We start from the raw sequence: 27,993 nt of genomic DNA, 5'->3' as shown, positions 1-27,993 counted from the left end.
AAGATGTCCATACATATTTGAACTTTGAACCACGAGGTCTGTCAACAAGATAATTTCCTTTTTATTTACCGACAAAAAAGCTGCCATATTGTTTTTAACATTTCTTTTAAGTAATTATCGGGTCCCTTTAGAACCCAAATTCAGAAGCCATTTACAATTGCAACATCCAATAGGATTTGAAGGTAATGTCTTACGTAATGTAGACAAAAAACATTTTAATTAATCCATCTACAATCTGCACTGCCTTTACTGATAAGTCAAGAGCAACAATAGTAGCTAAGGCTACGTGAGCAAAGCAGCCCAGCTTCTTTCCTCTGCAGGCTCAGAGAGCTGCTGATTGGAAACCCATGCGCCAGTTTTCTGGCCTTTAGCTCAAACTTTCCAAAGACACACATAATAAAATATAGAGACGCGTTGCTGTGTTTTTTTATTACTCCATTATTACCGAATCTGTGAATTAATGAGACTTTGGCATTCAGTTTATGCATCACTGGCAAGCAAGCTTGTGCTTGCATTTACTTTATATTACACCACTGGCCATTAGGAGTGAGAGATACTAGCCTGACTCATGTGGATGTGTTCTTGCATTCAGGCTGTCATCTATCTTACCCTAAACTTGGCCGCTGCTCTGCACCATGGCTGATTTAAAACTCCCCTTCTTTATACTGAACCTTAAGGTGAAAACAGAGACTGTGCTGCAGTGTGTTTGAAATGTCTTCCTTATCGATGTCATCCCCCATTACCTTCCTTTGTGTGACCCTCCACCCATGCCTGCCATGAACCATGTGTCATTTGCTGTGATACTAACATGCTATAACTTCTTTTTATTTTTACCCTTTAACTTAGACTTCCTTTTTTATTCTTCAAGTCAGTCTTGAAAAGAAAAAACAACCTTCCAGACTTGTATTTCTGTATTTCTGACCTATTTTTCTATCTCTCTCCCTCTTTTCCCTCTTTCTCTCCTGCTTCTTTTTTTTCTCCGTGTCCTTCCTGTCCCCATGTGTGATCTTCTTGGGCACCTATGGACCATGACATTGCCATACACACAAATTTCTTTCTCTGTTTGTGTTTTTACTGTGTGTGTGTGGTTTTTTTTTCTTGTCACACTTTATTGCTGTGATTATCACTCAAAATACTCTGTTGTGGATATTTATTTATTGTTGGTCTATAACTTCAGCTACCCTCGGTTGCCAATGTGTGACGTGCAGTCTGGCAGCTCTTCTTCTGTCCGTGCTGACTGTGCTCTGGCTCCCATAAACTGATTGCATTCAAGGAGAAAGAGGATAGTCTGAGCCGTTCAAATCTTTGGCTCCAGACCTTTGCTTTCTATGCCTTTTGACCCTTGTGCAGCCACACACAAGAAAAAAAAAGTTGAAGAGTCAAGACATTGGTTTCATGACGTTATTACAGGGTGCTCAGTACTTGCATCAATTTCAGTTTTCTGGTTTTTAGATTCTGTTAATATTTTTTTTGTCTGTTTTCACTGTAATGTCATCTTGTGTACGAATAGATTCCGAAGGAGAGAGATTTTTAGGGTTTTGTCAATGTTGCAAGTTGGACGTCGGGTGCTCTTTCAGGATACAATGTAGACAAAGTATTGTAGCTTTGTTTTTGATTTGATTAGTAACACATTCATAATGCCTTAATGTGATCTGAAGAGGGGGTGATAAATAGAATAATTACACTGTTTAATTTTGTGTCTGCAGTGGTTTAATCAGACACGGAAATTGTAAAGAGACTTTTATTTTGGACTTTACTGCCTATTAAACAAACACATCCATTCCACTGTTATGTCACAAATGACATAAAAGCATGAACACTGCATGAAAGCTGACACAAGGCATGATCCAGTATTCATGAATGTGCTATGCAGCTGCTTCAAAGCTCCCCAGTCAAGCATTATGAATGTGTTAACCAGGAGATGAGTACAAATGCTGTGCCTAAATTCTGGCTGTTTTTTTTTTTCTTCTTCTTCTTTTATACAAACTTGAAATGTCCTGCTGTACAAATTGAGGGGAAGATAACATTTGCAGAGAAATTTAATATCGGTTATGGTCAGAGAACTCATTTTTCCCAGACTCATTCTTAATTTTCAACATTATATTATGCTCATTTTCAAATACATTGTTATGTAACCGCCTTGTCAGGAGAGAACAGAAGGATGTGCAGAAAAACTAATGTTTTGTGAAGAAGTGTACATACTCTTTTCAAACTGATATTCGAGAAATCAGCTGTTATTTGGAGGATTCATGCTCTCTTTTTACCTGAAAGCAGTGAAATGTCTAAAAAAAGAAAAAAAAAAACCCCATAAAGAAACAGCTGTTAAACACTAAAAAATTTTGTTTAATTCAAAAATGTGGAATTATTTTCTTCTCTATTCCTGAGACATTTTTGTAAGTGCTTATCAGTGTATTTCCATGTAACCATTGTAGGGTTGAAATAAATTGTTTCTTTTTCTTTCATGAAAGTAATGACTTTGAGGCTTTGGCGACTAAACATACTAAGATATCTTTGTCTGACTCTTCTGGGAAGCTGATTGTTAAGCTGATTTTTGCCCTTTTTTTCTCTGGAGCTTTAACAAAATGTCTGTATTCTGCATTCAGTGTTGCTTTACATCAAACATGACTGTTGAACCCAGATGTTTTGAGGTCAGGGGCTTGGCTGTAGCCTAAGTGAAGAAGATAAAGTATGCATTTTGCATAAAAAAGGAACAAATGGTAAACTGTATATTGTATAGAGGCCTTGCAGCAGTGTAAAACAGCACAAAAATATGGATATTAATATGCAAACATTAGCTAAACATTAGAATGAAACCAATATGCAACCCTGATGGCGCCGAGTAGATTCTTTTGGCTGTTGTTAGCTGCTACGATCTAAGCAACAAAATAATGTATCCAGTGTTTACACAACAAAAAACACCGAAATTTGATTTCCTTATTAAATGGCCGACAACATTGTTTGTAAGTCTTTCCGGACCACCTTTAATTTTTGTTGACCTGGTAGCCAGGCAACCTAGTTTAAGCTATCAAAGATATGAAAATCCGCAGTTACAGAAGGATTCTTACTTGTGTTTTGTGATCTGACAACACTGTGGTTATGTTTTGCAAGGGTGGAGGTTATGTATTCTGTAGCAGTATTTTTTTTTTAAAATACTTCACTTGAAATATGGTACTTCATAATAGCATGTCTAATGGCTAGCTAGCTTATTGCTAGCTTCTGTTTCCACGCTCCTGTATGTTTAGTTTTTTTTTGTTGTTGTTATAGTTTTTCATGGAGGCCTGGTCTGATTGTAACACCATGGAGAACGGCCACACTAGCAACTCTACTGGAGTTTAAATGTTTTAACTCTCAGTAATGCCTCAGTGCTTATTAGCTCTTATTAACTAACGGAGCATTTGGCTAAGAAATTGCTAATTACTTGAGACTTAACAAGGGAATAACCTTAGGCCAATTTAAATGTCCGTCTTTAACAGTGGCAATGACAAGCTAAAGATTTTTTAAAAAGGCTGTCAGAGTTTGGGTTACTTAAAGTCCTCTATATAGTTTCCATTTGTTCCAACATTTGTTCATCACTCTGCTGTACAACTCATTAAAGTTTGCAGAGTCATGAGAGATGACAGATTGCAATGCATAACTTAAGAGATTAAAATCACCTGCAGCCATGATCAACAGCATTTTAGTGTGAGAGAATTAATAAAGCATTGATACATTTTCAGTAATCACACATATGTGAATGGTCATTGTTTTTATTCTGTCTTGATGAGCATTTTCCATCATAGAGGCCAGACATACAGAAAGTCAGTTTGCTGTAATGAATACAGCTAGCGTGTGTTTTAAAACCACTTTTCTCTGATTTATCACAAATTCCAGCTAAGTGGTACTAAGACTTGTGCTGCTGCTGGTAATTTGAGCCATATGGTCCTGATGGATTGGAGTTGATTATGTCTGTATTAAAAGTCAGATTCACACGGATATACACGCACTGTGTAAGTGCACGTTTCAGTAATACTAGAAATACGAAAAAATTTATCTTCCCATCAAGCGTGCTCTTGTGGCTAGTGAGTGCTTTAACATCCAGCACAACACGTACCTAACTAAAACTCATAAGAAATCATAGAAAAAGTGCAGAAAAGAGCACTTGAGTTCCAAGTAATCAAATGTCACAGGCTTTTCCACTGAACGTATGATCTTTGATGGCCTTTTGATGGGACGCTAAGGTGAATCTATCCCCATAAGCTCTCTGCCTGAGCCTTAGAATAGGCAGTATCATCAAACCTGAATAACATCAATATCTGTAACACCCCATTTCTCTGAACAGGAATGAAGGAGAATTAGTTGTGAGGAAGAGCAGAAGAATTATTAGCAAAGAAAAAATAAAAGTTAACAAGGTTAGTTTCAAATGTTATTGACTTTTTTTTCTCTGAGCAGTTTTCACTTTGGTAACGTGGCACCCCCGCTTTTTTATGAGTTGGGGTCTAAAATAAGATTTGTATTCCCTCCATTTATTATCCCTGGCACTGCGGTTTAATCTCAACTAAGTTCTGTCACAAGGAAAATAAGAGCTTACGACACCCTTGAGGTGTTCTTTGTCACTTTGTCCCCCCAGTTGTTCATCAGTGCCTACCGAGTAATGATAGTGCTGATCAGTGCTGAGTGATTTTCATTTTTGCTAATCAGGATCTCCATCTAAATGTCTGCATCAAACTTACTTGTGTTGCATATAAACAGAATATTTCTCTTCCCTGAAGCAAATGGTTCAGGTCGCCCACTGCATACAGATTAAAGGGAAAGCTGCCATCTCTCTTTCTATTGGATTTTTCCTTTTTTGTATAGCCTGAAACGTTTCTTCAGCTGGTTAGCTTGGTGTGATTAATGGCAGAAACTTCAAATCAAATGTTGGAGCTTAAAACAATCCACAGAAGCGTCATCGAAATCATCGCTGTGTCAAAATATCTATTGTGTTAAAATAGATGCATTTTTTTAAATGAATGATTCCCCTCTTTCCTCTATAAGCTTTACTCTATGGAAATGAGTCCAGAGTTCCTAACTTTCAAGCCAGCATGCACATCAGTTTGTAGCACTTGTTTTCATAGCATCTTAATTTAAAAAGGGCTGAAATCCCATCTAGCCACACACCGCTCTCTGCATGAAGAGTTTCCAAGGATCTTAAATCAGTCAGAGAGGGAGTCGGTCGCCGGTTGAGCGTCACCCTGCCTCCTTGTGCCCCAAAAGAAAACTGATTCTGGAGCCAATTTTATTTTTAATGGTGGTGCAGTGCCACACTGTGGCAGAGCTTTGATGGAGGACGCAGACATGGGAATTACTGAAGAAACTTTTTTAAAGCCAAATAAGGTCAATGCAGTATCCAGAAATGTGTCATAGGTGGAAAAATAGACCCAACGAAGGAAAGGAAAAGAAGAAAATAAGAGTCATGGGGAGTCTGTGATGGTGTTGTATGAACAATTGTAATGACAGTTGTTACATACAGTTGTAGTGCTGGTTGAAAAACGGTGACAGCTTACACATTTTTACACCTCAGTCAGACAGTCTGTATTCCCCGTCTACAGTATAAACAAATTTGTCCTCAACTGGGCTTCTTCCTTTACAGATGAGGGGGACTCTGTGTTTGCTTTTCTACAGTCTGTTGCATGCATATGGTTATTTTAATCACTGCAATGTTCAGCATTCCACTGAATCTCAAACACAAACTGTTCTGAGACTATTATGTGGGCCCTCTGGTGAAATAAATGTTGTTAAAATGTCTTAAACTGTATTTCTACTCTAAAATTAATATTTTTTTATTTAGATTTGGCTGTTTTACTTATGGCTGAACCAATCCATCAAATGTAAAGCAAGTGCTGGAAGATTTTTTTTATTGCATTTCTGCGTGTTTTACAGCACAAGTTTTTAAAGACACTGCAACCCATGGGCAGAGTTGCACGGTTGGACTCAAATCTAACTCCTGATATAAAGGTGTTTCATCAGAGTACAACTGCACATATCTGGCAGTCTTATTGATTTCTCAGAAATGTGTGTAGTGAAATATTTTATCACATGCGGTCTGTTTATCAGCAGTCGTCTGGAAACCTGTCTCAGTACTGTACCCGACAAGCCCGTAAAGAGAAATGTTTGTGTAGTCCACCCTGACAGGTAGATTTGTGCTTTCTCCCTCAGTGAGAGCACTCGGTAAGAAACCCCCCCTCAGCACTGAATACATGGCACATGATTTATTGTGCCTGTTAAAATGCAAATGAAGCAATGGGCAGAGAAAAAAACAAGTGTTTTCTGCACCACTGTAGTCACCTATAAGTACGCAGAACTCTGGCATGTTCTTGCTATTTTCATCACAACCATCAAAGAAATTGAAGGTTTACATACCGGGCCAGCCAGAAAGAGGAAGATAGTGGATTTGAATTAAACGTCTCAGTTGGCCCAGGGCAGTGCTTTCACTTGTGAATGCATCAGAGTGCAGTAAGCACAAACATAACATCTTTAAGAGGCATAAAATGTTTTTTTCCTGCAAAGTCTGCAGCATAGCTGTCCATGGGGTGTGCTCCCGTCAGCATTTAAAGAGTGTTATGTGTGTCAACAATTGTTTCTACTTCAAAGGCCAAGAGAATTGGAGCTTTCATTTGGTCTAATTTATGTGTTTCAGTCTCCTTTTAATGGCACATTTACACGGTGCTTTTATAAAATACTTACATTTGACATATTAGTGGCATAAACTGGCCCAATGAGGTTTCATCTTCGTTATGAGCATTCATCACTCTGTAGGCAATTTAAATCACTGGCAGAAAGTGTGATGTCATACTATGACATCTCATAAAGTAAAGCTGTATGTTAACAGTCAAAGATTAGCATGGCAGTTATTCGTTGCAGGGTTGCATACGAGTAAATTGGTTACCCCAAATGACTTATATGTGGTTTAAGATCCAGTGAATTTTTGTAAAGAGCGTGTTAACAGTTCTGCTCGCTCTTTACCTGTCACACACATTTAAGTATGATACTTCAGTGTGGCAGTTACTGCTTTGCTCCATTTGAAAAAGACATTGGCTTTTTATTATATATATATATATATATATATATATATATATATATATCCCCCACCCATGTGATTACTCAGCTGTACAAAATGACAGTTTTAGACGCCAGTGCACATGGATTTAATGGAAGTGACACTAAATCGTCACGTTCGTTGTGGTTACTTCAGATCAAAGTCTGTTTTGCTGGAGTAACTAGTGTATACTGATGTGGCAGTACATTATCTATATTTGGCCTTTTATCTAAAGAGTAGGGAATGTGTGAAACCACAAAATGGGCAGAAAACTGAAAGCGCAGCTCACAGTGCTTCCTTACAGTGGTAACGCTGCTGTCATTTATTTATACTTTAAGCTTTTAGAATACGCTGCAGGCTGTGCAGAGGCCATTATAAATAGGGGTTCGTTCCGTAGTTCCAGTGAATCACGACTGCAGAACATATTTGTCACTGGCTGATCCTTTCCCTTTTTCCCATATCCAAGGCTGAGGGTATAAACAGTTAACATAAAGATGGTCCTCAAATTGCACAGTGCTCACATTCTCCTCAGACACTTTGATGAGCCCTTGATCCTTATCAGACCCTGGCGAGCCATTACAGCAGTCTTTACTGCCTGAAGCAGAGCCAAATTGATACATGTAAGAGAGGCTTTAATTTAACTGAAGGTCTTCCAATTTGATTGCCTACTGGCACGGTAGACACCATAATAACAAACATAACAGGGTTGGAACTATAATTCTGACTTTACACGCTGAACACAAACAAACATCTTTTCAGCTTTGATTTTAAATCATCTTCATATTAAATGTAAGCCTTGATTGGGAAACATTGTGTTAATACATGGAGCCAATACAGGATGTTCTGATGTTATCAGATTTTTTTCCAGGTTCTCCAGTCCAGAGGTTGTTCATTTGAAATTTGCCTCAGGTATGGTTGTGAGGCTTTCACTAAACTTCGGTGTGAATGGGTGAATGTTACTTGTAGTGGTCAGTAAGGCTACAGTCACCCTGGGGAAAACCGTGGCTGGAGACTGTGTGCAAGGAATTTGTGATTTTGTTGCCTTTGAAATCATTGCTTCAAGGACGGAGGACGGGGTCTGCGACCGCTCACAGTCAGCTGTCATCTTCACAGTAGCTTTAGTGCATCGTGACAACTTTAAAATGGCAATAAGATGGAGTGAGTCTGTTATCAGGTTTGTCAGTGGGGTCAAGTTGGCAATTACATGCAAGCTGTCATAACACAGTAATTATATTTTTAACAAGTCAGCAAAAATGATCTGCGTGAACAGAAATTTAATTTAACATAATTTCAAACGAACTACTTAGATTCAAAGTCAAGCTAAGACGATAGAGATTTGAAACACAAGTTCAGAAACGTCTGAACAAATAGTGATGTAGCTGTGTAGGTGCTCGCAGCCTTGCTTTAGGAATAGAACCAGAATACAACCAGCTGAGTCGAGTCTCCTACTGCTAACAGACACATGGGAGACGAGGTTCATTCACTGGAGCAAACTGACTCAGATTAAGTACAACATGTTTGTAATCTGTCTGCATTTATAAATTAGACTGCGGTTATTTGCAAATTTTTCCTTGTCTGTCTGAGAGTGACTGCAGCCACTCCAGGCCAGACCAAGATTGCTTGGAGACACGTTGCCAGGTGACCTGTCTCAGAATCACCAGGCAACTACAAGTGTTTTGCAACACCAAGCTCCCTTACAGCTCACTCCAATGTGTGACTGACCCATAAGACTAGAAGTGGGCTGCAAAAATGATAAATACCACACCTTTCTGATGATAAAGTAGAAATAGGTCTGAGTTCGGATACACCTGAATGTTGTGTTTCCGTTGAACAACATTAAGTTCATTGGATGAACAAGCAGAGATTGCTTTTTGTTTCTCACAGTCTCAGTAAGAAGCCAAATGCGAGTTGAGGGAGGCCTGTCTTTATGTCTTTAAGTGTCCACTGACTATTACAAGAAATCTTGTTATACCTGGTTACCACGAATCCTGCTTACTGTGATTACCTCAGTCAAGGAAATATGTGGTTTTTTTTAAATTATTATTTTGTCTTTTCTGTTTTTTTCTGTTAGTTTAACTTATCCACATTTTTTCAGTGGAGTAGTGAATCCCTTTTATTCTTTATTCTTTTATTTATCCAAAGCATTACAGTTTATTCTTTTCTTAACAATTATACAGTTTCTCCATTATTCTGTTGCTGTTATCAATCAGATCTATTGTTTCTTCCAGAAGAACGTTGAAATCCAGTAAGTCATAGTGTGCAGTGAAGTTGCACTGGCATGAATTCTGTGGCTCTAAGTTGAATCTCTGAAACAATTGCAATTTACATAAAATGTCAATCAATTTGTTAATTATTAATTAAGCATTAATAAAAGGTGTGATGCGCTAATTCACAGACTGAGGTCACTAAGACAATGCATGCTCCGTGCTTTTTGCAGCAGGTTGCACACAATGATAAAAAAGGTAGTAAATGTAGCTGTCTAAGCTGGCCTTGACCTCCAAAATCCATCTTTATACCATTCTCTCTATAATCTGCATGTGCGTTTGTTTATTCAAATAATCTGTAGGAGAAAATGACTTGTATTTGTACTCTGCCTTCAGAGCTGAATTAGAAATGTGTTGGCTGCTCACACATGCTGCTCAGGTAACCCTTCATAACCTTCACATTTCCAAAGAAAGTTTGATTGAAACTGGTAAAATGATTGGGCGGGTGTTTAAAAAAAATGTGAATTGCTAAAACTATGAGTACACATAGAATATTCTGCTACAACATTGTTTTCCTGTGTTGTAATATATCCTAGTAGACTGTCATTGCAATTTATTTGCTCCTCATGCAGTTTTCGAGGCATTTTTTCTTATTGTAAAATATGTATGTAATGTAGTGTATTGCATTTATATTTATATTTAATGGTGCCATATTGACACCTCAGGCACAAATATTAATAGTCAGTCCACAAATGTCTATAAATGTGTTACAAGCCTATTATGAAACGCCTAGTGACAAGAACAAGAATATGCCTAGAAGCCCTTGAAAGGCTACCGATAGTTTTGTTTGTTTGCATTTGTTTTGATTTGTTTTTGTCTTTGCAATTTCTGTGATTCTGTATGAAATTGAACATAGTGTTTCGGCCACCGGGGATGTCAAGAACAGATATAAAGTTGTTAGAAATTATGTTGGTCCCTCTTGCACCATTTCAGCTTTCCTCTGAAAAGAGCGACACACATCTGAGGTTTTGACTGAAACCTGAAGCACTGTATTAAAAGCCTGATTGCATTCCTCATCATCTCTCTCTCCCTCTCTCTTTCTAACTTCCTTCCCATCCCCTCTTCTCTATATTTGAACCCTCTTCTCCTCTTCTGCCTGTTTTGCTTGTATATCCCCTCTACCTGTCTTTGTCCCTTCAGACGCCATGGGTGGTGGCTCAGGCATGGGCACCGGGGCCATCGTAGGCATCCTTATTGTTGTCTTTTTCCTGCTGCTGGTGGGCGTGGATGTCACCTGCTATTTCCTCAACAAGTGCGGGCTCCTCATGTGCATTGCTGTTAACTTCTGTGGGAAAGCTGGCCCAGGCGCAAAGAGCAAGGACATCGAGGAGGGCAAGGCGGCATTCACGTAAGCAAGCGTCATCTTTTGACTGGAACACAGATTATTTGTGGTGTGCCTACAGAGAATTAGCACATTTTCAAAAATACCCATCATCAGAGAACCTAAGTTAGAGTGTAGCTGTTGGACTTGCAGCAAATATCAACATATTTCTCAGGAGCTGACTGAGAAGAAGGCAGAGCTAAAAAACAGAATAAATACTTAAAGGGCTTAAAGTTATCTTTTGAACCATAAATACAAATCAATGCTTATTATTTATATAACTTTAGAATAAAGCCAGTAAAGATGTGCTTATTCAGCTCACTTTACTTTGGTCGGCATTGCTGGCATTTTCTCTTCACAAGGTAACCACTGGCTTCAGTGCCAAGTCCACCTGGTTACAGCAAAGATAAGAAAAGTCTCTGTTCCAATCACACGTGGATGCCTGTTTAAAAAAAAAAACCTCGACTATTGTTTTTTCAGGGTGAAGGATTCATTTTATTAAGGAGCAGAATAACTCTATGTTTTAGTAGTTTTGGGTCCTAAACCTTACCCAGCAAGTATTAAACTGAAATGGAATCAGCGGGTGAAAGCACAATAAAATGTCAGTTACAAAAGAAACCAGTAATGGAGTGATAACAAGGCAAAACAAAGCAGGACATGTCTCAGAGCTGAGAAACTTGTAGATTTTATCACTCTTTAACAGCTGGATTGTTAACCAGTGCACTGAACACCCATCCTAAAGCACCACTAATGTGTATTTCTGTGAGGCCAGCAGTATCTGACAGAACAACAGTATCTGATGTACTACGATGAAAAGACATTGGTTTAATCTAACTAAGCAGACTGAAACTACTTGTTTAAGTCAGCCAAATTTCTTTTTTTAACTTATACAAATCTGAAATAATAGTTTTATTTTGCGACCAGGTTATTAAAAGAGCTGTTAGTACAGGGAGTGCAGAATTATTAGGCAAGTTGTATTTTTGAGGAATAATTTTATTATTGAACAACAACCATGTTCTCAATGAACCCAAAAAACTCATTAATATCAAAGCTGAATGTTTCTGGAAGTGAAACCAATATAACATCTCCACATTCACAAATATACATTTCTGACATTCAAAAACAAAACAAATCAGCGACCAATATAGCCACCTTTCTTTGCAAGGACACTCAAAAGCCTGCCATCCATGGATTCTGTCAGTGTTTTGATCTGTTCACCATCAACATTGCGTGCAGCAGCAACCACAGCCTCCCAGACACTGTTCAGAGAGGTGTACTGTTTTCCCTCCTTGTAAATCTCACATTTGATGATGGACCACAGGTTCTCAATGGGGTTCAGATCAGGTGAACAAGGAGGCCATGTCATTAGTTTTTCTTCTTTTATACCCTTTCTTGCCAGCCACGCTGTGGAGTACTTGGACGTGTGTGATGGAGCATTGTCCTGCATGAAAATCATGTTTTTCTTGAAGGATGCAGACTTCTTCCTGTACCACTGCTTGAAGAAGGTGTCTTCCAGAAACTGGCAGTAGGACTGGGAGTTGAGCTTGACTCCATCCTCAACCCGAAAAGGCCCCACAAGCTCATTTTTGATGATACCAGCCCAAACCAGTACTCCACCTCCACCTTGCTGGCGTCTGAGTCGGACTGGATCTCTCTGCCCTTTACCAATCCGGCCACGGGCCCATCCATCTGGCCCATCAAGACTCACTCTCATTTCATCAGTCCATAAAACCTTAGAAAAACCAGTCTTGAGATATTTCTTGGCCCAGTCTTGACGTTTCAGCTTGTGTGTCTTGTTCAGTGGTGGTCGTCTTTCAGCCTTTCTTACCTTGGCCATGTCTCTGAGTATTGCACACCTTGTGCTTTTGGGCACTCCAGTGATGTTGCAGCTCTGAAATATGGCCAAACTGGTGGCAAGTGGCATCTTGGCAGCTGCACGCTTGACGTTCATGGGCAGTTATTTTGTGCCTTGGTTTTTCCACACGCTTCTTGCGACCCTGTTGACTATTTTGAATGAAACGCTTGATTGTTCGATGATCACGCTTCAGAAGCTTTGCAATTTTGAGACCGCTGCATCCCTCTGCAAGATATCTCACTATTTTTGACTTTTCTGAGCCTGTCAAGTCCTTCTTTTGACCCATTTTGCCAAAGGAAAGGACATTGCCTAATAATTATGCACACCTGATATAGGGTGTTGATGTCATTAGACCACACCCCTTCTCATTACAGAGATGCACATCACCTAATATGCTTAATTGGTAGTAGGCTTTCGAGCCTGTACAGCTTGGAGTAAGACAACATGCATGAAGAGGATGATGTGGACAAAATACTCATTTGCCTAATAATTCTGCACTCCCTGTATGAGGGCTTATTAGACTCCATTGATTCCTGGGTAGATGTATGTAAGTACACACTAAAAACATGTTTTTAAGTCTTTGCCCACGAGTTTGAGACAAAAGAGCAAATTCCCAAGGTGCTGAGCTAAAGTGAAAGCAGGCAAATCTTTATATTTTATCCTTAGGGAAATTCCCTCAATTATTCAGCACCAACTGCGTTATTTAGCACCCTGCGTTTAAACAGGTCAGTCCCAGCAATGCACACAGCTCAGCACAATCAGAGAGCAGTGTGATGATAACACAAGGCCTCAGGGAAAACCACCAATCAGAGCTTACAGGTCAGTGCAGGTGGAAGATGATCAAAGAGGATGATAGGGTGAGTGCGTTTGACGGGGTTTTGTATGTTTTAGTTGACTAAAATTAACCTGTTCATTTGACATTGTTACTGCCAGATTTTTCTCTTTGTAGGGTTGAAAAATAACACACCTAGTTAAGTGCACTTAATTCATTACCCTGGTAACAATATTTCCTTTGGATAACAGCAAAGATGAGTGTAAGGAGCCTATTGTTGAAGTGAGAACAGAGGAAGAAAACACTCCAAACCAAGAAGGAGGAGGTGCCACTGAGCCCAACGAGACCACGCCATTGACAGAACCTGAGTGAGTGTCAAGAGTACAGAGAGATTAAGCAAATCATTGGTTTGCTCTGAGCAGAAACATTTTACAAATATAATGTTGGTCCGGCCCAGCTTTCATTCAAATATTGACCCAGTTCTCTTGTAAGGACTGTTATACATACCACAGAGCAGTGCTGGTAATTTACACTGTAAGCATTTTTATGCAAGGCTAAAATGTCCCGCTGTCTATACAGTATGTATGACCATGTATGACGCATCACACTTAACTGCCTACGGTGAACACTCAATAGAAATTATTCTGCAAGTGCTGGTCTATATGCACGGCCACAGAACCATGATGCAGGCTGTAGGGCGCTGCATTTTTGGGTCATCTCTTAACTAAGACTTTCCAGATTTTGCCATTTTATATTGAAAGTAATACATTTGCTTGACTTCCTTTTTTTGGCACAATTTCAAACCATTCAAATGTTATTTTTGCAACAAGAAGCAACAAGCGCAACAACCAACTTAACAATTATCACAGTACATTGTCGTTGAAACTTCAGTCGTCTCATTTCAAAGCCGAGCGCTGTCGAATCTCCTTCTGAGTGAGTTTGCCAAGGTGCATAAATCATTCAGACACATTCAAAGCAAGAACAAACACCGCCTTCTGCTGGGAAAACTGCTTGTGAAAGACATCAGAGCATCTTAATCCTGAAACTCCCTCCATTCCCTTTATAGTTTATTGTTGGATTGTTTTATGTTTTCCCCTTACAAATATTTTGTTGCTAACATTTTGATTGTGTAGTCTCTTTTTTATTTTACTGCAGCACAATAGAAACCTAATCTGCTTTGTTTATCCCCCGACGTGCACTCTCCTTTTACCTCTTTTATTTTCCTTGTTGTCCTTGATTCCCTCACTTTTCTGCCCTCTGCTTCCTCCCCTGTGCCAACTCCCTATCTTTCCCTCTCCTACCTTGTTTTTCCCACTTCTCCCCACAAAACAGGCCTGCTGCTGCAGACACCACGCCGATGGTGGTAAATCTGCTGTCCTCCACAGCTGCTAACTCAGTTACTGAGAGCTTTAGCACGGCACAAAGCAGTCCTGCTAGTGAGAGAACCACACTAACAACCAACACCTCCAGCCCAACCCAAGTGGCCCATGCCAAGTCTCACCCTAAAAACAGCCCTACAGCCAATTCGCATAAATCTAACCCCCAACCTGATGTTGGACCTCTGGTTGACCTGAGCGACACCCCTAAAGTTGCCGCATCTTCCGACCCAACACCCCTTGTATCAGAGCTAGTCAGCCCACCCTCTGCTAATGCTGATGGGCCACAGAGTCCGCGGGACTCAGTCAAAGCCCCTGACAGCACCCAGAATAAGGACTCACAAGTAGACGGCCCGACCAAGGATGTTCCTAATGCCCCGTGCACAGACTCGACCACACCAGCCCAAAATGAGTATGAGCACCTCCATATCTGTATTTTTCCAAGTATCTCTTTGAGCCTGATAGCATCCCTTTAGCTCATAAGTCTTCCATTTCAAAGGAAAAATTCCACTTATGTATTATCAGACTTCCCCAAGCAGTTTTGCACTCATCAGGCATGTGGCAGAAAATAGCAGGCAGCTTTAGATCAAGATTTGATTCCTTAAAACTTGTTAATTAGTTTAAATTTATTTCCTGGTCTCGATATTTTCCTAAAGTCTTTCCATTGCTATTTATTTAATGACAATTCACAGTCATAAATATAAACTGTTAGAGGCCAAAGCACGGAGCCAAATAGCAGTCATAGTGGAAATGACTGTACTTGTGTTTATCTTAAAAACATTATTCTCAAAGCCTCAAACCATCATGTTTCTGAGATTAAAAACTTCTTTTTTTTTCTTTATTATATTGTGAAAGATCCCACATTTATTTATTTTTTTAAAAAAAAGGTAAATCTAAATGACTCAGTGCTTTTAAGTAGTTCTCCCCTACTGGAGGTTTTGATGGGTCTTTTTATTCCCTAAAAATATTCTGGGCTGTTGTCTGGTATCAGCTGAGGTTAAAAACATTTCCAGCAGCAACAGTTGCAGCACACCTAGATTTCAAGACAAAAACTGTTAAAATAATTATCCAATTTAAAGAAAGAAAACTGCTTTGGCTGTAAACATTTTCAAACATTGCATGAGTAGTAAACCTAAGTCTTTTTTAAAACATGTACCCATTGTTTTTAACACTATATTGCACATTATTCAAGAATATTATGAATTTTAGGAGTATGCAAGAGTGGAATTTTCCTTTAATGGTAGCAAGGATAATGATCTACTGGGATGCTACCAGTGTAGCATGCTACCAGCATGCCTGTCATCAATCAAGATCCACCACCTTCCTCCACCTGTTTGTTTATTCACGTAGTAGAGACAGATTTTCTCCTACCATACATCTAAGCCATCTCATATTCCTCATCATCATGGGCAGATTGTAGGAGAATGATGCATTTTGTTCACCTTCTGGGGCATCTAGCAACACCCACTGTCCTAATATACAAAAAATATATTCAGTCATTTTAATCAGTTCATTAAACCGGGCTTTTATTTTTATTGGTGCCGACTGCAGGTATTTGAAATATTCATAGCTGGACGATGGTAAATGGGTTAGATGGTTAAATTTACTTGAACATTGTAGGCACACGTCTTTCCTGCTTTAAGCTGCATGCACATGAGTTTCCCACTCCTTAGTGTTCTGGTTTTTGGCTTCTTCGTAAAAGCTGAGAAGCAGTGCACTCAACATGGGTGAAATGGAATCAAACAAGATCAAGGCTGGAACTTACATCTAATTCTTTTTGATGTACAGAAGATTACAACTTAAATTAAATTAGCTGATGATGTAAACATATTGCAAAATCTGTAAAATCACAGTATTTAAAATTGCTTTAAAAAGTTTATATTTTTAAATTAAAAGGTTTTCTTTGCTCTAAAGCCATTTGTGAAACAGCAAAATGCAAGTTTGAGTGAAAAAGACTTACAAGTACCAACTTACGAGTGCTAGACTCAGTTTAAAACAGGATTTAATTGTTTCCTTAGTTTTGTGCAAATATCGGGACTCTAAATCTAGCCCTGAGTGCTTGTTTTATCATAAGCAACAGAAAAATATGATCAAAAGCTTTAAATTCATCCCTACGGTGTTAAAATCATATATCACATGTCAGTCTTTGTAAGTAGTTTTTAATTGACCTCTTAAAACAAGCAGCAGTAGGTGAATGCCAGAGACTACAACCTAAGCTAGGTGCAATTAATAGACTGTAAGTGATACACTTAATGGTGCTTAGTTTGCCATAGCTGGGGTTCAAGTCCTGCTGCGCCATAAGAAATCTTCCTGTAGTGAACTCGGCAGAAGAATTTTCAGTTGAAATCGCTGAAGTAAATTAAAAAATTCACCAAGCAGCAGCTTTACTGTGCTCTGTCCTCTTCATTGTGATAAGATAATAGATGGTGAAGGCCAAAAGAAAACTGTCAGTCCCTCAAATTTCTCCCAGACACTTCTGTTTTCTGTCTCAATTCTTGTAGAAGCTGTCGTTTCAGTGGCGGTATGACAGGTTATTATTTGGAGTTTTGGCCCTACGAGTTTGCAGATTCTCCTGATTTTTCTGACAGTCTGAGTATGGCGAGGAAGCTGCAGAAGATAAATTACAGAGGCTTGCTGACAGCCACTCCTCTTTCTCTGCCTTCTTCATCTCATACTTTACTCACTTGGATGGCCAGAGGAAGATGTCAGTGATGAAGTATGGGGAGTTGAGAGGTAGTTGGAAGCAGGGCTCTTGTCAGCTCAACATCACCTTGATAAAACCAAACTTGTCATCAGGGGGATTTTTCTTCATAACTCTGACAGGACTGAAGCACAGCTCTCCCACTGATCTATGTGGTGATCCTTCTTCAGCATCCCAACACTAAAATGTCTTGTCAGACTTCTTGTGGGTTTATTGGATATCTGAGCGGTAGAGCCCTCCTCTGGACTTATTTTAACAGAAGAGACGAAATAAGAGCAGACTATAGAATATGTACCTTTAAGAATTCATTATTAATAGATGTTTTACACTCATTATTATTCCTAGATTTTAAATGTATCTTTAACATTGATCTAATGATGTGTCTAATGTGACCTTGACTCAACAGCCAATACAATTGTGCACTTGTGAGTAGTTTCTGATGATGTAAGAATGATTTTAAAAAGTGACTAATACCCTGCATAGCTCTTTAGAAGCTTGCACGTGCTTGAAATACAGTTAGACTCACAATGATCAGTAATTTGGTTCTCAGTGAAGTTGAGAGTAACTTGAAACTGGAGTAAGTGCATAAATGACTCACAGATGTGAATTCTACTGCATAAAGGTCAAAAGTTGAAGCAAGTTGATTATAGAAGAGAGGGTTTAAGTGGTTAGCATTGTCGCCTGTTACTAGGAAGGTCCTGGGTTCAATTACCGCAGCTGGCATGTCAAGCCTGTTGTCCCCGTCCCCACGTGGGTTCTCTCTGGATACTCCGGCTTCCTCCCAGAGTCTAAAGACACACTTGTTAGGTTAATTGGTCATTCTAATAGGATAGGCAGAATTTTGAATGAGCAACAGTACAGTGCTAATGTCAAACAATGGACTGCAGCTCTGTGTGGAATATTAGTATAGTGAAAATGTGGAAATAGATGGCAGAAAATACATCGTTGTTTAAACCTTTTATATAGTTAATTGCACAACGCAAACCTGTATAGTGCAGTGAAAAAGTATTTCCCCCTTCCTGATTTCTTCTTTTTTTGCATATTTGTCACATATTTAAAATCAAATACATTTCGATATTTGACAAAGATAAGCCAGAGTTTGCATGTTCTCCCCGTGTTTGCGTGGGTTCTCCAGCTTCCTCCCACAGTCCAAAGACATGCAGTCAGTGGGGTTAGGTTACTTGGAAATAGGGATGGGTATCGTTTAGGTTTTATCCGATACCGGTGCCAAATCGGTACTTTTGAAACGGTGCCGGTGCTCAAACGGTGCTCGAACCGGTGCTTAAAGAATGGAGAACACAAAATTGGTCCAAAAACCTCTCATGTTCAGCTGTTTTTTGTAAAAATATAACAATGTTAGCCTTTTCTGCAGCTATGGGGCATATATGGTATCACTCTTGGCTGGAAGCAGTGCTTAAACAATGGAAAACACACAAACTTTGTCCTAAACCTCTCATGTTTAACTGTTTTCCACTTTTTCTTTGGTCATTTTAGCCTTTTTAGCCAGGGTGAAGGGAGTATCTGCCATCAAACAAGAAGACAGCGGCATGTAGCTATGATGATGTTTGCTAGTTCACCTTACATGCATTAATGTAATAACGTGGTTAGCCTACTCAACGTAAATTACACGAACAACATTAAGCTACTCACGCAGAGAAGAACGGCTGCTGCTGCCACCATCATCCGTCATCATTTCTGCTACACTGGCAGGGCTAGGGGCCAGGACTCTCCTCTTCGTGTTTTTGGGGGATGTTGCATAACAGGCAACCCACCCGCAGTAGATGTGCTAGGTGTGAGGTCTCGCAGCAAGCTATCAAATACGGCGCATTTCTGGGCTTTTAAAAAAAACGCTATGCGTCGCCAGGTGTTTCATCGGATTTGAGGTGTTACCTCCTTTGACAGTATCACAGTATCAGCTTAAAGCACTTGTTGCTGCTGAGTTTGCATATTTTGCTGTGAAGTACAGCCAGACTTTTGACCGCTTCGCCTTGGGCATTTTTAATCTGTAGCTCTGCTCTAACAGAACGTACGTACCTGGCCCCGCCTACTATCCTCGGAAACGTAAAATGATTGGCTAGAATCTAAAGTGTATCACAGCTCAGGAAAAAAAAGCACCGAAATAAAGCACCGAAATGTGCGCTGCTTTTCGGTCTGGTTACTACCGTTTATGTCATGTTTATGGACACCGGTACCCATCCCTACTTGGAAACACTAAATTGCCCATAGGTGTGGGGGGGGGGGGGGTGAATGTGAGTGCGACTGGTTGTCTCTGTCTATGTGTTAGCCCTGCGACAGACTGGCGACCCATTCAGGGTGTACCCTACCTCTCGCACTATGACAGCTGGGATAGGCTCCAGCGCCCTCCGCGCGTACCCTGAAAAGGATAAGCGCTAGTGAATGGATGGACAAAGATAACCCAAGTAAACACAAAGTGCAGTTTTTTATAGGCTTGCTGGTGTGTCTAGGATCATTGTCCTGCTGAATAACCCGAACTCATTTGATGGCCAGACATTCTCCTTCAGGATTTAATGGTAGGGAGCAGAATTCATGGTTGCATCAATTACAGCAAGTGGTCCAGGTCCTGAAGCAACAAAGCAGCTCCAGATCGTCACACTACCACCACCATGTTTGATTGTTGCTCTGATGTTCTTTTGATTCCTTAGGGATCATCAAGATGTTTGGCGGGTTTTTCCTTCTTTTGTTCTTTTTGGTCAGCAGTGGTTTTCACCTTGGAACTTTCCCATGGATGCCATTTTTGCCCAGTGTTACGACCCGTCTAGGGCCAGGCAATAACATGAGTGAGGCACTCGCTTCCCCCCCAAGACCCAAGCAGCCACAAGAAACAAATCCGTTAGTTACAATGTGGTTTATTTACAATGTGAAATAAAGGAACCAAAACGGGAGTGTCAACACTTCAGGGTGAGCCAAGGCCAAAACAATAAACAAAACAAATCTACACAAATCCCGCACCCCTGACCTTACCAAAACAAAGTCAAAAATAAAGACAGAGTCTGACCTCCTTAACTAACTCAAAACAGGAGAAAACGGGTGATCAAAAGAAACAGCAGCTCACCCCTACCCACTCCACTTCCACAACTTCTAAGCGCACTGCAGCCAGCGGCTGCCACAGGAATACTGCTGGGTCATGAGGAGAAACGCGAGGACCTCTTCCGCTGTAGTACTCCAGCCTCCTTTTAATGGGCGGGTCCTCCAGCTGGAACCAGTCACGTCGAGGCAGTGTATTCACGCACCAATCGGAGCAGGGCCCTGGCACAGCTAAATTAACATAAAAAGACACAACACCTGCACAAACAAACACATGGACATGCAAGTTCGTAACACCAGTTTATTTTTTTATTTGTTTAATCGTGAAGACTGAACTTAACTCTTCAAGATGTTATTCTGGGTTCTTTTGTGACCCTATTTTGGTTGTCCAGCCAGTCCTGGGATTCTGTTATGTTGTCTCCATTGTGGACAATGGCTCTCACTGTGGTTCTCTGGAGTCCCAAAACCTTAGAAATTGCTTTTTAACCCTTTCCAAACCGATAGATGTCAATGACTTTGTTTCTCAGCTGTTTTTCTTTAGATTGTGGCATGAGGTGTTGCCTTTTGAGATTATTTTTTTTTAGCTGACCTTATTTTTTAAGCCACAGTCACACAGACACGCTGGATCCAACAGGTCTGGCAGTAATCTTTCCTGGGTGTAGCTAGTGAAATTGAACTCAGCTTTCCAAAAAATGTATTTAATCAAAGTTAATTCAGGATTTAACAAAGGGCCAAAATTACATTTTTCACATAAAACAAGGTAATACATGAAAGCATCATTAAAATACTATATCCTGGACTTACTCGGGTTGTCTTTGTCTAATATTATGTTTTGGTTTTAGGTTTTTGATGAGCATGTAAGTGCGAGAACTGTGCAAGAAAATGAAAACTCGGGAAGGGGAAAATACTTTATAAATTGATTTCACAATGCAGTTCTGGCTTCTACAACATAATAAATCTCTTTGGGGGAAAATAAGTCTTGATTCCACAAACACAAACAAGAAAAGATGCTTTTTGTTCTCCAGGAGTTGTCGGTATATTTTCATTGGTAACAAAAATGGAACAACTGAATGAATCATAAAAAGATGCCCAGGGATAAAGAGAGACAGAAAACAGGACCGAACTTCAATCGGACACTGACTCAGTGAAGAGAGCTCCAGAGAGGGTTTAAAGCAACGTCCAGCTGACTTTTTTCTAACAGACCGAAAAATTTTATAAACTGTTGCAATTCAGTTAAAAAATTGAATTGCAAAAATAGCTAAAAGAAAGATTCCCTGTGCAGTTTAAGACTGTTGAACCTGAGCCAAAAGAACTCAAAGCATCCAACAGCCTCATCTGCACCATTCACAGTTTCCCATCCCCATAACTCTTGAAAACTAACAGTAACATGAATTTAAACTGAACATTTCCCTGAAGCTTTTGGTCATCCCCCCAGGACACAAATAAAATGTAAATTCCTGTAATGTGCATTTATATTATTACATTAAAAAAGTTCTCCTTCTTGGAACACTGGGGGGAGAAAAGTGTCAAGTCTGCAAACATTTTTTTTCTTCATAATCTCACATCCTGCTGACAGCATTTATTAGCCCAAGAGGATACAGGCTATGTTTACCTTTTTGTACATTCTGAGTGACTGCTCAGCAAAAACTTAATTGTGTAATGTAATAAGCAGTTCAGCCACTGGGGGATGCTAGTGGAGCTTTACAGTTTATATGAATAATTACACCATATTTAAAGGAGTTGACACCAAAAATTTATAAGATGACATCTAAGAAGGCGGTCAGGTTTAGATATATTTACAGATCTTATATATTGCACTGTCCCTGCCTTATTTTTCTAAGGCACAGTAGGAGCACGGTACAGAAGACATAAAAGCAATGCCCTTAAAAAAGAAAAATCCAAGCCAGAACACCAGAAAGTTTTCAACTTAAATGATGTATGGCCCAAAAGTCTCTTTCCATTGTATCTCAGCTCAGTCCAGATGGCATGTAATCCTCTTGTGAATTGTAGTTTGTGTTGTAGGTTATGCCTCAGTCTTTCATTCCCTCATCCATTGTGGCTACTGTACCAGCCCTGTCTCATTCCACATCAGCATTCATTGTTCCTTGAAAGTAGCTGTGACATCCATGTACTCTTATTTGATGTCTGGCTAGGATAGTGAGCTTGATCCCATTATGTGTGAAATGCATTCAGTTCCAGGAGGGAAAACAAATTCCCTCAAAGCATCTTGCATGTTTTCCCCCAATTTCCCCCTCCCTTCTTTCTTTGAAAAATGATACAAAAGGCAGCTCAGAACAGACCGTTTAGCTGTGAAAGAGAGACTTAGTGATTTGCTGCTAACAGAATCTCCTCTCTTTTTGTCTTTCTGTGTCTCTCTCATTCTTACATTTGTGCCTGTAGTGGTAAGACTGTGAAGGATGATAGCACTAAAGGCGAGGCGGAGGTGAAGAATGCCACAGCCGAAGTGAAGACCGTTCCCAACGAGGCTCCTCAGATGAATGGCAACGAAAGTAAAGCGTAATCTTCTTGGCCGTGAGCAGCAAGAAGAAGAGGGCACGTAGGGTTGGGAGGGTTCGGGTTGTTGGGTTTTAAGGTTAAAAGGGGTTGGTCACAGTCACTGAAACCTCAAAGCAATTTCACACACCACCCCGTTGCATTAGAAAAACCAACAAGAAGCAACTGAAAAAAAAAATTAGAAAAAAAGAAAACCATTGGTCTCTTTCTCTTTCTGCAGTGTCTTCTGACCAGGAATATGTAAAGACCTCATGCACTTGCCTTAGTTCCTTTACATAAGTTTACCTGTTTATTTGTCACAGAAAAAAATTGATCTCTTGTAATTCACCTTCTTTCTTTGACTTAATATTAAATTGATCAGCGGAGAAGAATCGACATTTTCCTGTAGATAAACATGGTTGGACTGTAGCTTTACTTCACTGATTACTGCCTTCATGATGTACACACATGTAAGTCATGTACATTACCGATGCTACTATTCTTTATGCAGTATGGTCATCATCATGGTAATGCATTATGAAAAAATGGGTCTTTTTTTTCTTCTGTCGATATTTTTTGTGTTTGAATAATATGCAGATAAACTGCCTATTTAGCTTTTTTTATGTGTTATTTCCAGTGCTAGAGATTAGAACATTAGCATGCCTGATTTTGCAAGTTTACTGTATTTCTGTATGTGTTGCTGTCATTTGGTTCATATTCAGACTTTTTTTTTGTTGTCTCTGTGTGTTTCTGGTCCAGATGTATCCTAAGCCATGATAAATGAAAGAAAACACCAGTGAAAAATGTATCATGCTATAAGTACTACTATTAATTGGTTTCAACCCTGTTGTCCTAAAAATGACATTTATATACAGCAATCTAATGGTTTTTTACAAGACACGTAGCTAATGCATGCTTACAAATTATTTTATAGATTTGCTCCGAGTTAAGGGCAAGTCTATAAACAGTGCATTATTTGAATTACACGCATCAACACGTTTGGGGTAAAACACAGAGAAGGTGATCATGCATACATTTTGACTGAATGTATTTGTGCAACCTATTATTATGTTGCTTATTAAGTGTATATAAACTTAAGTTTCAGGAGACAAGTTGGGTTTAAATTAAGTGGTGACAGTGAAGAATACCGAAGAGTACAAATGTGTTTCTTTGCAGTGATTACATCTCTTAAAGTCCAGCTTTCAAGGCTGGATGAAGTCTTGTTTCAAAGAAGAATTGCTACCTTATTTTTGTCTGAATTTGGTGAAAACTTCTGTTACATACTCGATATCATCAGTATCCTAAAACCCACTAGTCATTTATTAATACTGTTTTCGCTCTTCACCAGCTCAAGCAAGTTAACATGTGACCAAATGTAATAGACGGATTGATCATTGATTATATATTAAATAAATGGGACCAATGAAATGGGATGCTACAGGATGTAAATAATGGAAATCTGACTTATGGCCACTATTTCTTCTGGGTAGTACTTCGGTAAATTAAGCTATATAGATAGATCTGCAACTAATATTTGACACTGTCTGCTCTCTACCTTACATTGAAAATAATGCAACTTCCTGTGTATAATTTTTGGTCTCACTGTTTGACTACAGCAAACCATTAGTTTTAGTCCTTGTGAGTTTACCTTGGAAGCAGTATATAACAACACAAACCCATTAACGTTTTTAGATTAATGGAGGAAATTTACCTTTACCTCCTTTTCTCTCACATGCTGTCACCTCAAAGTCTCCTTCTAGAGGTCTCCTTTAAGCATTCTTGACCAGCTGTTTACATGACAGCTTTGGGCTTAAATGTGAATCAGAGGCCAGATGTGTTCAGTTCAGTTTGTTTGTTTGAACTTTAGCTTAGGGTTGTTGAATATTTGACACAGATTTGTCTTGACTGGGCTAACCTCCATCACTCACCGGGAGATTCAAAAGCTCAGCTTGTTTAGATTCGCTTACCTGTCAGTGATTTAACCGTCTAATCGTCTCAGCTGTTGTTTTTACACTTGCACCACAGCTGCACTCAGTGTGAGCTTGTGTTACCACTGCATTTACCAACAAAGTCTAGTTGCTGGAAACTTTATTAAAAATGTCCGAAAGTTTGTAGATGAGTTGGTTAAGTGATCATCTTGAGCTTTTTGTGTAACCAGTCTATAATTGTAACTGCTTCTTTCTATTAGGAAACCTAATATCAACCATTCTCTGATCATTACAGAAATTTGTGAGCATGTACAGTACAAAGACATAAGCTGCTTGTGCATAGAAACCCATACCATAAAGCTCCCGGTGCACAGATTTTGCGTTAATGCCAGAGGAGGTTTTAAATTCTGCAGTTATTGAGTCAGCAGAGCATTGGCAGCATTTACACTCTATGCGTCTCAGCACTCAGCCACTCTGCTCTATAACTTCATAGGGTCTGCCAAGTCATGGCTGAGTGGCTGTGGTTGCTAAACCTTTCCACTTTGTAATACCACTTACAGCTCATTGGGGGAAAGGGAAGAAATTTCGCAAACTGACTTGTTGCAACGGTGGCATCCTATTACAATACCACGTTCAAATTGAGTGAGCGCTTTAGAACGACCCATTTTTTCACAAATGTTTCTAAAACCAGACTGTGTGGCCAAGATGCTTGATTTTATACATCTGCAGCAGTGGGTCTGAAAACCCCTAAATTCACAGATTTTTTTTGAACCAATAAAAATATCCAATCTGTCACAGACCATAAGGATTTCTAAAGAAAAATGTGATTAAAAACCTGGATTAGTGACTTGAAATGAATGTACACTCTAACCTTTTCAGCAAATCTTAACGAACTTGGCCTCTTTTAAGCAGGAATTAAACGTATCCTTGGAAATGAAAGATCTCGTCATATGTTTAGAAGTTCACCGAAAACATTTTTTCCACACTGCTATGGATTTGAAAGGTAATGAGACTATGTGTGACCTTTTTTTGTACAGTGTTCCTCCTACTTTAGGCTGCAAGCTAGTACACTGAATGTGTGAAGCCATTGAGTCCTTTGTCATAGAGTTGAAATAGCTTGTGAAACATGTAGCTGATAGTATGCGACAGAATTAGCAACACCGATGTACAGAAGTCTGACAGCAGCAAACTGGAAAGACACAGTGCCTTTAAATATGAAAATGTTGGCATGCGATCAGTTTCTTTCAGTGTCTGCATTAAACATTTCACATCTCCATTTCCCTGCTGATTTGCTTTTTCATTTACTGCATTTGATTTGTTAATTAAGCCGAGCTTTGTTGTCTCATATAAGTCTTAAATGGCTGTATCATTGTGTTATTATGAGTGCTTGCAGTGTCCTTGCTGAAGGAGAATTCTGGTTTATTATAATTTGGTCTTGTATACAGTATTTATGTTTGGTCATCACTTCTGTCATAATAAATGGAAATTTTAAATGCCTAAATACACACGTGGTGTAGATCTTTATAGTTAACCTCTTGTCATAACTAATACAAGTCAAAACTGTAATAAACTGAACTGGGGGGCAAACCATATTACAAAGATGTTTCGAAAACACTGACATTGGAGTACAAGGCACATTGACGCTCAGGTCTCACATTCTCTATAATATTTGAAACACATTTGTCTAAAGCAAGCATGCAACATATATTAGAAGGATACTACCACGTAATCACTTTTGCTATGTAAAAACTATTTATGGCTTAATGAATTGTATTGACCCTGTGTTGTGTAACTTTGTCCTGTTTGCGCAATTTTGCTTCAAAAGAAACGTGATTTCCTTGCACAGCTCTGAATTGTAATTTTTTTTTAAAGGGTGCGGTCTCATGACCAAACCTCACTGTTTCCCCTGTGAAAGTATTGTACATGAAAACTTTTTCCACTCCAGTCACACCTCCTAAAATTCATTTGTGAAGTCACATCGGGTGAGCCAGAGGCCTTTGTTCAAAGCCTCAAAAATTCAAGAACGACACAGAAGCAGCCTTGGATTTTTCCTTTGACTCCACCACTTGATTCAGTAAGAATAAAGACATCTAGTTCTACTCGAGGAGTTTTTCAGGTTTTCAAAAAGATGAAAAGCATCCTTTCAAGGTTCTCTATCTCACAGAGAATAGAATAAATCCCCTGCACACAAATGTCTAACCCCAAACTTCTTCCTATTCAGTCAGACAGGAGCCTTCAGCTTCCACTGCCAACACTGGTCACTCTCTTTGCTCCAGAGCTCCCCATTCTTTTTTTTCTTATGCTTTGTGTGTGTGTGTGTGTAAACATCAGCTCTATGCTGCAGGTAAAAAAATCTGTAGGCTGCCACTCTTCTGTCTGTCTGCCCACTGTCGCAATTGTAAATACTGAATACTAACTGAGGCAAAAAGAACATTCTGACCTTGCATTCTGCCGGAAATTTTGTGTTCAATAAAATTAAAGGAAAAATGCATCTTGTTAAGGTTTTTTCTTTCATACCAAGAATTGTGCAGACACACATGATGGGATGCTTACTACCTCGTTTGCATATTTAAACATGCATTTCAGAAAACTTGCAATGAAAAAATTGTTCTTTATGTAAGTAACCTAGAAAAGTTCACCGGTGATATCTGTTAGTCAAATGTTTGTCAAAGAAGACTGAAAGCTACAGTTAAGATTAGTTATCACATTCATTATTTGAAGGTAAATACCTTCAAAGCAGTGGCCTGTATTTTAAGGCAATAATTTATCGAGCAAAATTTCTTTTGATCTTTTAAAGAAGGAAAATGTGGCTATTCAGCGACAGTACCTTGAATTTTATTCTTATTAAACATTCTGAGAATTGTATTAAAGTATTTTCATAGTAGGAAAAAATAACTAGACATATAAGGGATCGCCACAGCAGATGGTTCCGCGTGTTTACGCTGGGAATGTTTTTTTACGATGCCCTTTCTTGACGCAGCCACAGAGGGATCTGCGTCTTCTCCAAGCATCAGACTGGGGATATTTGACTTGTAAGGCAAAAATGCAAACCATTATTGTAGCCAGATGCCATGTTCATGGTCAAGAAATTCACTACTACTGCAACTGATTTCAAAACACTTACCTAGACTTAAAAAAAAAGAAAAATAAGCTTTTTGTTGTTGTAAATAATTATATTAATTAT

The 27,993-nt window shown here is 39.2% G+C and overlaps 1 protein-coding gene across 7 annotated transcripts in view; it reads left to right on the top strand.

The window, feature by feature from the left end:
- Window positions 1-27,298, top strand: part of ncam1a (neural cell adhesion molecule 1a) — a 274,256-nt gene extending 246,958 nt beyond the window's left edge. For 5 of the 7 annotated variants that reach the window (XM_086309417.1, XM_086309413.1, XM_086309416.1 and 2 more), the window contains 4 exons: window positions 10,459-10,666; window positions 13,518-13,634; window positions 14,599-15,054; window positions 22,789-27,298. In XM_086309417.1, coding sequence (XP_086165543.1) covers window positions 10,459-10,666; window positions 13,518-13,634; window positions 14,599-15,054; window positions 22,789-22,909 — 902 coding nt within the window. In that variant the 3' untranslated portion in view covers window positions 22,910-27,298. The remainder of the gene's footprint in view (window positions 1-10,458; window positions 10,667-13,517; window positions 13,635-14,598; window positions 15,055-22,788) is intronic. The other 2 variants (XM_086309419.1, XM_086309418.1) reach the window with 1 other exon arrangement.
- The last annotated feature ends 695 nt before the right edge of the window (window positions 27,299-27,993 follow it).

Source organism: Aulonocara sp. 'chitande type north' Nkhata Bay, linkage group LG10 (genome assembly GCF_057382095.1).
Source record: "Aulonocara sp. 'chitande type north' Nkhata Bay isolate Kocher_YH1m ecotype deep benthic linkage group LG10, A_spYH_male_GT1.1, whole genome shotgun sequence".
Classification (NCBI taxonomy): Eukaryota; Metazoa; Chordata; class Actinopteri; order Cichliformes; family Cichlidae; genus Aulonocara; species Aulonocara sp. 'chitande type north' Nkhata Bay.
This window is presented reverse-complemented; position numbering and strand designations above follow the sequence as displayed.